Here is a 12,194-nt window from a genome sequence, read left to right as displayed (position 1 = left end):
ATAAATGGACTGTTGATGTTTTTTTTTTTATCTTTGATTCATAAGGAAGTACAAGTGTTACAATCCATTTAGATATGTATTTAGAAGTATAATATGCAATACTGGCTGTCGCTTTAGCATACTTACAAAAAATGAGAAGCTGATCAAATCGCTTTTTAACGCATCAGAACCAAAGACGAACTGCATACAATTATTTAGATTATACAAATCTCACAAATGCACATAAGTGTTATAAAATTTTCTTAGAAACATATTCCCACTCATTTTATAATGTACTATTAAATGCAAGAATTGCTAAATTGAATTTTTTTAACGGCATTTGCTATTGGCCGTTTCAGAATCTAAAGCATCATCATGGGTAATTTCATTGTTCGTACCCCAAAATGAAAATAACGTCACGTCATTGGTTAAATTTCCATTGTTTATGGCATTTTTAACCAATCAGGACGTTTTGGTGTACACTTTTGAAAATATTACCCAGAAAACATTAGATTCTGAAACGGCGAATTATGACCTCTTATTTTTTTCAAATATAAACACAATCCACGATTAATAATACTGATTACAGTTGTAAACAGATCGTGTACTGTGGATTTAATTATTATTAGATTATTAGATAAATCAAGAATTGAAATATTCAACAAAGTCCTAATTTTCTATAGGCAAATATACAATACCACGAAATCAAATCCACAAAAATAAATGAATCAACTTTGTTTCATTTCAAACTAAAAAATGTGTCTCAATTATTCAATGAAATTTGGTCACTTACCATTAAGTTAACATTTAGCAATCTATAACAAACAAAATAAAGAAATATCTTGTCAAGACATACTATAGCAGGGAGAAAAAACGATAACGCCAAGTTTCCTTTTCAGTACATATATATTTGTACTCCATATATGTACAGAGTTATGACAATCCTTCAAGCTAATCTGGAATAAACTTCCCATGTCGACGTTTCTGTATGTCGGAAGTAAAACAATCTAAGCATTGCCCGTTTGTCTCACTTCTACCTACATTTTTACAACCATCACGAACACAAACACTTCCATGTCGATTCAGGGGCCGATTAAAAGTATTATCAGTACATCAGCGTTTAATTCTCATAATACACAAATCGTCGTCGTCCTCTTCTTTGGCCACTGTTGTTACTTGAATAACATTAAGTTTTGTCGGTATAATCACTGATTTGGTCTTATTCGAACAACGTTCTTTGTCAAATTGTTTATGTTCATCTGTAAAATAAAAAAATACATATATAAAGCTTGGAAGTTATTTACTAATTCACTGATATGTTGTTACTTAAAATAAATGGTAAATGAGTTATTTTGAAAGCTTGACTTGGAAATACTTAAAGGATTCTGTGTCGACAATGAGCTAAACGCGAAAATAAAGATGCATGTGAACACGTGTTCAAATAGGGCTATTGCTGTGAAATTTTTTATACACAGTACTGTTCATTGTTCCTATGATATTTGAACTACAATGAAGCTTTTCCTTACTGTACTTGATACAAAAATTACATAAGTGTTTTGATAACAGTACATAACAATTAATTTGTCTATCCTTTACCCTAGTATCCCCCATTCTAAACTGAAAGACGGATTCTTGTTTCATGAAATGTTATTTCCATCACAGATAAACATATCTTGTTTTATGTAGGATATGTAATACTTTGTTAACAAAATCCTATTCTAACAAAACATTCTCTGAAATGGACATCAACAGGATAATTGATTTTTGTACTGACTCAACTTGTGTTATTTTCGAAACTTCCTTTTGAATAAAAAAAAATCGGTAATAAAATAGACACAACTGTGACCCCCTTTCTTTTCGATCTATTAGATATGCTTCATACAGGAGCTAACCAGGAAGAATGCGCAGATATCATTATCTTTTGACTTCACGTTGTCGTCTGTAGATTATTTCCTCTCACAAAAAATTACAACAAATGGAAGTCGTTAAACGACCTTGACTGGCTATACAGGATGAGCCCTTGCACGGTCGCAAAAATAATTATAAGTGTTGTTACTATATCAAATGCATCTATTCAATCGGAATAATAAATACTACAAATACAGTTGATCGAGTCTACTTCATATTTCGACTTACATCTAGATATTGACAATACGGTTTGGTTGGAAATAAAACTTAAAGACAAAAGAGATGATTTCACTTTTCTAATGTGATCTTTCCATTTCTTTGTAGCAATACTCCATTAGCGCATGTATATAGAGTGTATCACTTCGATGTCCAGGGCATGTATTTTTCATCTTGATTTTCTTGATAGAGGGTGCTGCTTACAACTGAGTGCTTAAACAAAGTGTTTCAAGGTGTAATACTACCAAATCATGGTACGTCACATCCGGTTGTATACGAAAGTAGGTCTAAAAAAATATTCCCTTGAATTTGACAGTTGTAGGTAATTAATCCTACATTTTATTGCAGTAAAAACATTTCTGTGTCATAAACATATGTCTTGGGTTTTTCAAAACACCATTATTTTTTATTTGGGATTTCTATAGAAAATTTTGTAATCTTGAGGTTACATGGTGACTAAACCTTGTACACAGATAAAATAAGGGGAGACATTTGATTGGTTAACTTCCAATGATGGTTATTTTCTTATATGCAATGAAATGTTATGTGAATTTTTCTCTATAGTACTGGACAGGATAAAATTTTACTCATGCCAAGTATTTCTTTATTTGAAACAAAGATAAATTCTGCACATTTTTTATGAAAAGTGAAAATTTAACAAAGACTAATAGGGGAAAATCAATGGTGGTATTACACCTCAAGTGATTAAGCTGTAATCACCCGTAGGTACATTTTGCCGAAGCAATCACGCGTTTGTTTACCGTTATTGAATATCTGTTTCACAGATGCCGACGTATATGTTCCCATTGTCGTAACTACAATCCTGTTCTCTTTTCTCTGAATGTGTACGGATGTCACATGCGGAGCAGGATCTGTTTACAATTTCAGAGCACTTGAGATCACACCCAGTTTTTGGAGGGGTTCGTGTTGCATAGTCTGAAGTTTTCGATGTTGTGTTAGTGCGCGTTGTTTGTCTTTTGATCTTTTTATTTTTTTGCCATGACGTTGTCAGTTTATTCTACGATATTGAATGTCCTTTTAGTATCTTTTGACTTGTTGCTGCGCATATTCTGGCTTACATCTAGATTTTCATATCAAAGGTCGGTTGAGAACCAACTTTTACGACAACAATTAATTATTACAGCTTTCCAATTGTGAACCTTTAATTTCTATGAAGCAACATTCAAGCAACAACAGGAAATTGAGTATACATTTCCAAATTCATACAATATTCTACTGCTTGCTTTTCTTATCATGATTTTGCTAACATCTAAGATATTGAGTTAAGGGTTCCAAGAGGTAAAATTGAAGTCAATTATTTTCAATTTTTTACGGACGCAATAATGAGTTGGTTGACTGAAATTAAATAATTATATTATAGTTGACCACGGATATGTTTCCAACTGTCGTAGTCTAAATTCCGACCTATTTGGCTTCAATTGTTACATCATTGAATTTGCAAAAAACTAGAGCAACATGACGGGTGCCAAAAGTTGAACAGGATTTATATATTCTTCAGGAACGTAAGCGATTTTTCGGCAGTGATCATGTTGCTCAGTTTTAATTGTTCTATTAAGTGCTTTATGAACTTGTTTGACTTTTGTTTTCCCGATGGGTTGTCATTTTCTCTCGACTTACAAGTTTTGAATGTATCGTTTGCATCTATTTAACATACATTTTATTTTAGTGTTACAATCTTCATGTGTTTTTATGTCTTCGTTGTTTTCTTATTATCTTAACTGATGTATGAGTGGACCCTGGTGTTATTCAATACTATAGAAACTGATATATTTATAAGGGAATAAAAGGTGTTGTGCAAGTCACATCCTGTATATCAATTAATCAATCAATTTGTAATCTTTACACACATAAATCCTTTGGTATATAATGTAAGAAAGGTGTTTGTAATTATTTTTCTTTCTTATTTCTATACAATATATTACCTCTGATACACTCAGGCTTTTTATCTTTTGCTTTAGATGGAACATCACCAATTTTATCAGTCGTTTTTGATGTCATATTACAGTACTCAATTGTCTCCGACAGTGGACATGTCTGAAATTAATTTAAAAGAAAAACCCGACTTAATCAAAACCACAAAAAAATGAAGAAAAATACGTGTATTTTATAAATATTTACTAGTTATTTGTCCTGCAGGCGTTACGGGTAGTATATTAATGTTTGAACCATGGCAATGAGTATTTACTTAGCCGCCCAGTAATGTTGTAGTATATTTCCAATTTACGCCATTCTGTATATACAAAACTTGATCTGATATATATTCAACACTTTGGGCCATTTTTAGTTTAAAATGTCAACAAGATTATTGTAACAAGTAAAGACGATTACAACTGTATATATCTTTCATCTTACCTGAGGAAGTTTTAGAATCCATTAAAATAATAAATTATACACACTTTATCAGTTCAATATGTTTCACAGGTAATTTTATCCGGTATATGTAGATAATTTTGATGTGGAATGCAACGAATTATGTTCATTTTTTAATGCAAAACCTAGTATGACGAAGAATAAAATATGGAGTCGATTTTTCTGATACCCATAACCCATGTAAAGGGTGTAGACCCGGGTTCTCAAACACGTTCTAAAATAAATATGAGATGTGGTATTTGTTGCCAATGAGAGAACTATCCACCACGTTCAAATGAAGTGGAAATTAGCAATAAGAGTCAACTGTTACGAAAAACAAATATGACAGACATTAACCAGCGACAACCACTTGACTTCTAGCTCCTGACTTAGGACACTCAGGCACATAAGAATGTGGCGGGGTTAAACATATATGTGATCGCTTTACCATATCCTAACCTGGGACAATGCAGTAGAAGCACAACATAGAACAAATTATAAAAAATAGTTAAAAAAAAGATTCAACTCATCAGATCGATACAAAGAAACATCAAAGAAAAACACAGACATGACATAGCAGTAAATTTTAAACAACAGCTATATATATCCATTTATTGATTGATCGATTGTTGGTTGCTTAACGTCCAGTGGCAAATATTTCATGCATATTCAGGACGAGAACAAGTTCACAATAAATACAATAGGTACCGTAGGTTGTTGTAATAGAGGCCATCTAGGATGATGGTCGGGGAAATTTGGACTGCCACTGGAAAATGAGGGTATATTGGATAGGAACAGGAATTTTGCCTTGCAACAAGGCCACCTACGGACCCCTCAAAGAGTTGTTGCAAGGGTTCTTAACGTGCAAAGAGCGTGGCACTCTCTTTACACGAGGCATCGGATTTAACGTCCCCTTCTGACGGACGTGACTGCGAACTTGATACATCCCGCACAGCCAAACAGACGCCCCACTTCAGCAAGCGTTTTCTGCCGGTCGGGAGAAGACCAAGTGACCATATTTCTATACCCCAGTCACCCTTGGGGTTTATATCCATTTATAAACCCTAACAACTTAACAGACAGTAAGTACAAATATGAGAGTACTGACAGTTATTTACAGCTAGTTCAAAGTCCACAACAGCTTATGAAATAAATCTTATATCTAACACTAAAATATCAATCAGTACATATCCAACATTCAGTTAGATAAAAAAAAAGATCTTGTGCAATGCTAAAATTAGGTATGATCAACAAATTGTAGTACCGCGGAAGAACAAATTTAACTATTAGTATACCTTTAGTTATATATATTTTTAAAAATGTCACGTGACATGGAATATTTCAGATAATTAACATTCAATTGTAGGGACTGACGAATATCCCTTAAAATTTACAGCGACAGTGAATAGCCCTATTATTCACCGGCAAATGACCTTTTGAGTTTCTTGATTGGTATTCGAGTTATCTCCCGTGAAAATAAAGTCGCAGGCCTAAAGTAAACAAAATGGCAATGTTCACGTTACAGGAAGTCCATCGAGTGACGTGCAAACAAGTTACAAGGCTTTATCAATTGGACATGCACCTTGTGCCGATGATATCTCTTATAGACGGTTCTTGCCATGCCATCAATGTTTTAAAAAGTTTTATATATACGAGATATACTAAGACACAAATTTATTTTCAAACGTTATCTTGTGTTTGTTTCTGTACGGTAAGGTAAGTGCTTTAGTAGTGGCCCAAATGGCCTTTTCTCAGTAGCTAGTTTGTTAGTTCAGTATGATAAAACAGTTGTGGTCCCTTAGAAGCGATGAATATCCAAAATTGCCAACCGTAAAAAAAAATGTCATCTCGTCTTGACAATATCGAGTATTCATTTTTTCTATGGGCCTTAATTGTATGTGGTTATAATTTTTACTGATAACAAAATCAATATTTAAACAAATAAATCAGCTTGAAAAGGTGTCCTTGTATATATAAAGTTCATTTAAGGATTGATAAGTTTATCCGGGAGGTATCTAAATTTCAGTGCTAACTTAACAACATTATCGTAATATTTAGGATGTGCTATTCCCTTGATATATGTTTTACAGGTACAGCTCAACTTGCAAACCAATTACGTATATCTGTGGAAAGTCATCCGCAGTAACCAATTCCCTGACTTGATAATTTACTATTTATACATAGATTATGCTAATTAAAAACCATAACGGTACTGTATACACAAGCATAGCGAACGAATTGGGATAGATAAACACCGTACGACGGTGTCAAAGAAACGCCACCGTCCTAAAAAGGAAAACTAACAATAATGGATAGAAAAATCAACTCTTTTGACGTGAATTGTTGTGTAGAGTTTTTGATGTAATACTGAAATATCTTAATCTAGGAAAGAACAGTTATTGCTGTTGATATTTGATTTATTTAAAGCAAGTTCCTTAGGATAACGTTTCACCAGTATGATTTTAATATTCTTTGAACGAAAAACAGCAAGTGTTCTGGAATTAGTCAAATAAATGAAATTAAAACGGTTCTTTACTGAGTTTGGTCATACTAGTATAGAAACACATCTGATTTTGAAGGGGCAGAATTGGTGTTCATAGGAATACCTACAACATGTCGATTATCTTTATTGCCGAAACGTACATAAATGTTGTCAAGCAGAAAATTTGAGCCTTATTCATCTCATCACTCCTAAAGTTAATATATTATATATAAACTCGTATAAATATCTATTCAGGAATGCTTGAGGCCAACATTTTTGAAAATCGAAAACTCATTAAAACCAATAAACAGCTTGTAAGGACAAATCGAATAACAAAGGCTGGACATAGACTGTACTTAGACAATGACATATTGTCTGTTTGATTTAGGAGAAATTGTATTTGAAATTTAAACTGAATATATTTCTTCTATTTTACTGTGTTTGGCAAAACTCTTTGGAATTTTAAGTCATCAATATTCTTCACCACAGCGGTCACTGATATATCATTGTATCAGTGACCGCTAGGAATTGATAGCAAATAGCAAATTCAAGTTATTTGTAGTATATTTATGTTCTTATGATACGAAGAACGATTTGAAATTTTGAAAAATTAAAAGGCTAAGAGGATAGAAATCTACAAATAACAACAGGGGTATATGACTCGAAAGTAACAAAAGGTTTATTCATTTGAAACACAAGCTCGACAACAAGAGGCAAATCGACGAAATTGGTAAAAAAAAAAGAAGCGGACTAGACATAAGATAATACTACTTTACTAACAGAGTAGTGGAAGTATGGAGTAGCCTTTCAAACATCGTAGTGACTGCAAAGAATGTAAAGATTTTCAGAAATCTTCTAGGAAAGCATAGGAAACTTTAAGAACACCTAATGATACATAACTTTGACACTGAATACACATATAACACCGTAAGTAGCACAACTGTAGTTTGTGATGATGAAACAGAGCCCAATATAGAGGAGCAAACTAATCTCCTGTGTTTGGAAAAACGCAAAAAATAATTGATATTTATAGAAAACAAAAAAAATAACGGATTTTGGAAAAAACGGGGGAGGATACAAAAATATTGTCCTGTCCTCTATTGTTGAATACACTGAAGAAAAGCGGCACGATAATACAAAGTCGAGGCCCATAACATGTGTTATCAACACTGTAGTTAAGGACAGAAAGTTTTCATGCATGACATTTATTAAAATCGAATTCTTTACCGAATATTTTTTGTAAATTAATGTTGTCAGATTATTAAGTGTTTGATATTTAAAGTGTGTATACATACATTTCAACATAATTGTTAATTCTCGCATGAAGTAGTAAAGTGTATTTACAGTATTAATGTTAATTGCATTTTCCGTACTACACCAATCTTTTTTTTTGAAAATTCAAGTACATTTATGCAGAATACCTTTTATTTTCTTATCATTGAACTGACAAATAAACATTTTCTCTTTCGATCTGCATGTCGAAACAATTTTCCAGTTCATAACATGCAATATTTTCTGTAAAGTTATCAAAATATTTGTGTGTGTTAATGGTTGCGTGTATGTTCGTTTTAAGGTGTCATACCACCAATTAAAAGTCCCTATCTGTTCAACCAAATTTTACAATTTTAACAGCTTTCTAAATATTTTACTTTAAGTTTAACTTCATAGAAACCAGGTATATCCTGAATCGTACATGTATCAGCTTTCTACATGTTAATTTTCAACAGATGTTTAAATTCATATAAAAAAGAAAAGGTCTTCCGAATAGAGGTACCACTGAAAATAACCCCTGGTTTTCTGGAAATCTTAAATTAGTATACTATGGGGTGCATTAATCCTCAATTTTGAATGCAAACTCATAAACAAGTAAATTTTAGCTCAAAATGGTCTTGATATATTTCTCTTTCACCAAAAGGTTTTTTTTCGCCAATTTGTTGGTTAGTTTAAGTAAGCAATGACATCAAATGCACTATTTTTTGTCCGAGTAGGCCTACTTTCACATACGTCACATACTTTCTAAATTTGAGGGAGTAATTGGTGGTATGACACCTTTATTTTATCGTATTTGACAATGAGATTTTCGTGTAGATGATAACAGTATTTGTGAATTTTTTGTCCATCATATCCAGAATTTCATTGTATTATCTCGAAATTCGTATTCTCCAATAACCGACATCTAACTAAGAATTCCATCCAATCCATTTCTCTTTCACGCAACGAACTTGTAGTGGGGTATGAGGTTGTGCTCCGTATCGTTATTCTCATTATGACTTGAAATATAAGATTAAAAATAGAAACAGTTTTAATAAAACAACAATTAAAGCGGGAATTGTTTTTTCTCTGGGTTTTGTTCAAATAAAAGAATGTATTTTGTACAATATACATTTACACAATATCCCTAATATTAATCGTTAAATTTCAATATAATTATAATTAAAATTTAATTTTTAACAAATATCAATTTTATATCGAGGTCACGAACATGGATTAATTGAGTAAATTTCAAATTCCTAATATAGAGGTCAACAAAATTCAAGCTTCTTTCTAAAAAAAAAAAGAAAGGTTTTAAATTTAGTTTTTGTTGAAATGTAATGTGTCGCTCGGGGTGTCCGATATTGCGACTCAATGGTTTGAGGACTTCTTTAAAACAAGAACAGATTTGCTTACAATTCGGTATTTATCTGATATTTGCAACTCATACATTATTATGATGACGCATTACAAATTTAAGGTATTCAATTTGGCTCATTAACTATGTTTTTTTTAATTTATGTGCATTTTAAAAGTTAAAAGTAGAGAAAAAGCCTTAAATGGTTTGAGTTTACCCGAATTTTTATTTTTTCCTCGTACATATCTGAAGAAACATTTACAACAATACACTAATAATTATAAGTTATTTCATTCAGAAATATTCAACCACGAAAGACATCTCTTTATCATATAACTATACACGTTGACTAAAGCATAAGGAATCCTCTTTTGTAAAACTTTATAATTAACGCGGGAAATTTTATGGGAGTTTTACTTGAGATTCTGATCAGCGAAAATCTACTTAAATATAAATTTAGATCAATTTGTATTATAACATGTTTTTATTTAATAATGGAAGTAATATCAACAAAAAGAAAATATAACTGTAATAAATTCAAAAAACATGGTATATACATGTATTACATCAATAATATTATTTTTTGTTTTAATAAAAATTAGTTACCTACTTATGTAAATGATAAATTTGATATCAAACAAGGACTTTTGTCAAGTTAATTATTTTAGTAAAATACAAGGACATTAGTCATGGATCAAAAATTAAATGATAAAATAAAAGATTGTTTAATTTTGATATCAATCGATACAATGATTTCATTAACCCCAGCGATGTCAAGCTATCATCCTCGGTCGTTGGCCTCGGTGAATACTATATCTCAGGGATGGATAGTTTAGTGTATCAACCTCATCAAAAGTCAATAATTGTATATAACTGGCAATCATACCACATCTCCTTATTTTTATATCTATGTAAATTTTGTAAAATATAAATAATCAAAGACGGGTAGAATGTATTTCTTCCGGAAATGTTGAAGTGTTTGCGGTTTCTGTTAATGAAACTACAGTTTTCTCAGTAAACTCCTTTGTAGATAATGAATTTGTATTCCGAAGACAACAGCAAAATATATCTTTGAAAATTTTGCGAAACTGCACACTTAGAAAACACAAAATTGCAAAATTAATCGGACAAGTAACTTGAAATATAATATGACCAATGCCGATTAATTCCTCGTGTGTATCTGTAAATCGTATGCCTTTTATTCTGCTTATCATAAATGCTGTTTGCAAAATTGCTTCAGTAACTACTATAAATATCATCATTAAAATGACGGCAAAGTCGAGGCGTTCTAAATCAGCAGTCTTGGATAGAGAGGAGTGTAATTTCCTCCAATGTTGAATTTCCTTGGACTTTCTGAGAAGTAGTGCGGTGAAAATAACAAGCGTCATACAAGGTACAAATACTAACATCCCTATTCTTAGAGCATATTCCCAGTCGGTTCTTACTTTTGTTGACCTAATACAACCAATAACTGTCGTATTAGTTCGCTTTCGATATTCACAAAATTGTTCATAACTAACTTGAGTAAATAAGTCAATTTGAGAGCAAAGACTTGCGACAAAAATAAGGACACTAAAGATAATTCCATTTCGAAAACGACATATCCTTTGTGCTTGAAAAGGAAATGCTACTACAAAAAAGCGTTCAATTCCAAGGCCTACTGTCAAATGTAGGGAGGTTATGTGTAGAATTTCTGGAACAAATTTCTGTGTGTATTCAAACACATAGCACCATGACAAAGTTAGGTAGCCATCATCTTTCTTCAGACCAAATACATATAAGTTGAATGGTATCGGAATGAAACCAGTCAATACATCTGCTATCGCTATGGCAATCATGATTACATGAGTGGACTTTCTACACTTCCCTTTGATTAAAGTTGTAATCAGAAGAATGTTTAATATAATGACGATGGTGCTTATAAATGGTGACACAATCCCATAATAAATGTACTTATTACTATCGATATATTTGTCCAATGTAACCAATCGAACACCAGCTACTTTAAGAGTTCTTGGTGTGCTAGTGAGGTTATCTTGTTGCCTCATTTCATTAAATGTTGTTGGTTGAGTTGTTTGTGGTGAAAATATTGACATACTGCGAGTGCCTTTCTACAATTAACTTTAATAGTTCAAAGAACAAGCTTGATAATTAAACACGTAAAAGTTTAGAATGCAACAGTATCTTTACAATAAAGCTGCAGCTGTGTCATTTTATGTTAATCTTCAATTTATATAAGAAATTGCATTTTCGTTCCAGATCTGTTTAATTTGATATCGTCTTTACCTACATTAAGCTGAAAAAAATTAGAAAAATATTAAATTAATTTAGATAAAATAAAATTTATGCATTTTATTAAAACAATATTGGTTGTTGCAGGAAATCTTGGTACAACTTGAATCACTGTTTTTAAAAACGGAATACAACTTGCATATATATAATGTATCATGTAATGTATCAATTAAACTCATAATAGATACCAGGACTAAATTTAGTATATACGTCAGACGCGCGTTTCGTCTACAAAAGACTCATCAGTGACGCTCGAATCCAAAAAAGTTAAAAAGGCCAAATAAAGTACGAAGTTGAAGAGCATTGAGGACCAAAATTCCTAATGTTTTGCGAATACAG

General features: G+C 31.9%; 1 protein-coding gene and 1 long non-coding RNA gene across 2 annotated transcripts; both read right to left on the bottom strand.

Annotated features, from left to right (window-relative positions):
* Positions 1–67: 67 nt before the first annotated feature.
* LOC139512876 (uncharacterized) lies at positions 68–4,663 on the bottom strand. Its single transcript, XR_011662354.1, has 3 exons — positions 4,477–4,663; positions 4,047–4,158; positions 68–1,238 (listed from the first exon to the last, which is right to left on the bottom strand). It is a non-coding gene; the product is annotated as an uncharacterized lncRNA (long non-coding RNA).
* Positions 4,664–10,405: 5,742 nt separating this feature from the next.
* Positions 10,406–11,843, bottom strand: LOC139510678 (sex peptide receptor-related protein 2-like). Its single transcript, XM_071297223.1, has one exon. It carries the CDS (start codon positions 11,657–11,659, stop codon positions 10,499–10,501), a length of 1,161 nt encoding a protein of 386 aa, XP_071153324.1. The 5' UTR covers positions 11,660–11,843; the 3' UTR covers positions 10,406–10,498.
* Between the last annotated feature and the right edge of the window lie 351 nt (positions 11,844–12,194).

This window comes from Mytilus edulis, chromosome 2, assembly GCF_963676685.1.
Source record: "Mytilus edulis chromosome 2, xbMytEdul2.2, whole genome shotgun sequence".
In the NCBI taxonomy this organism is placed as follows: domain Eukaryota; kingdom Metazoa; phylum Mollusca; class Bivalvia; order Mytilida; family Mytilidae; genus Mytilus; species Mytilus edulis.
This window is presented reverse-complemented; position numbering and strand designations above follow the sequence as displayed.

Bases quoted from the DNA above. Each gene is read 5' to 3' on its own strand.
- LOC139510678 (XM_071297223.1), bottom strand. From the start codon at position 11,659: ATGTCAATATTTTCACCACAAACAACTCAACCAACAACATTTAATGAA.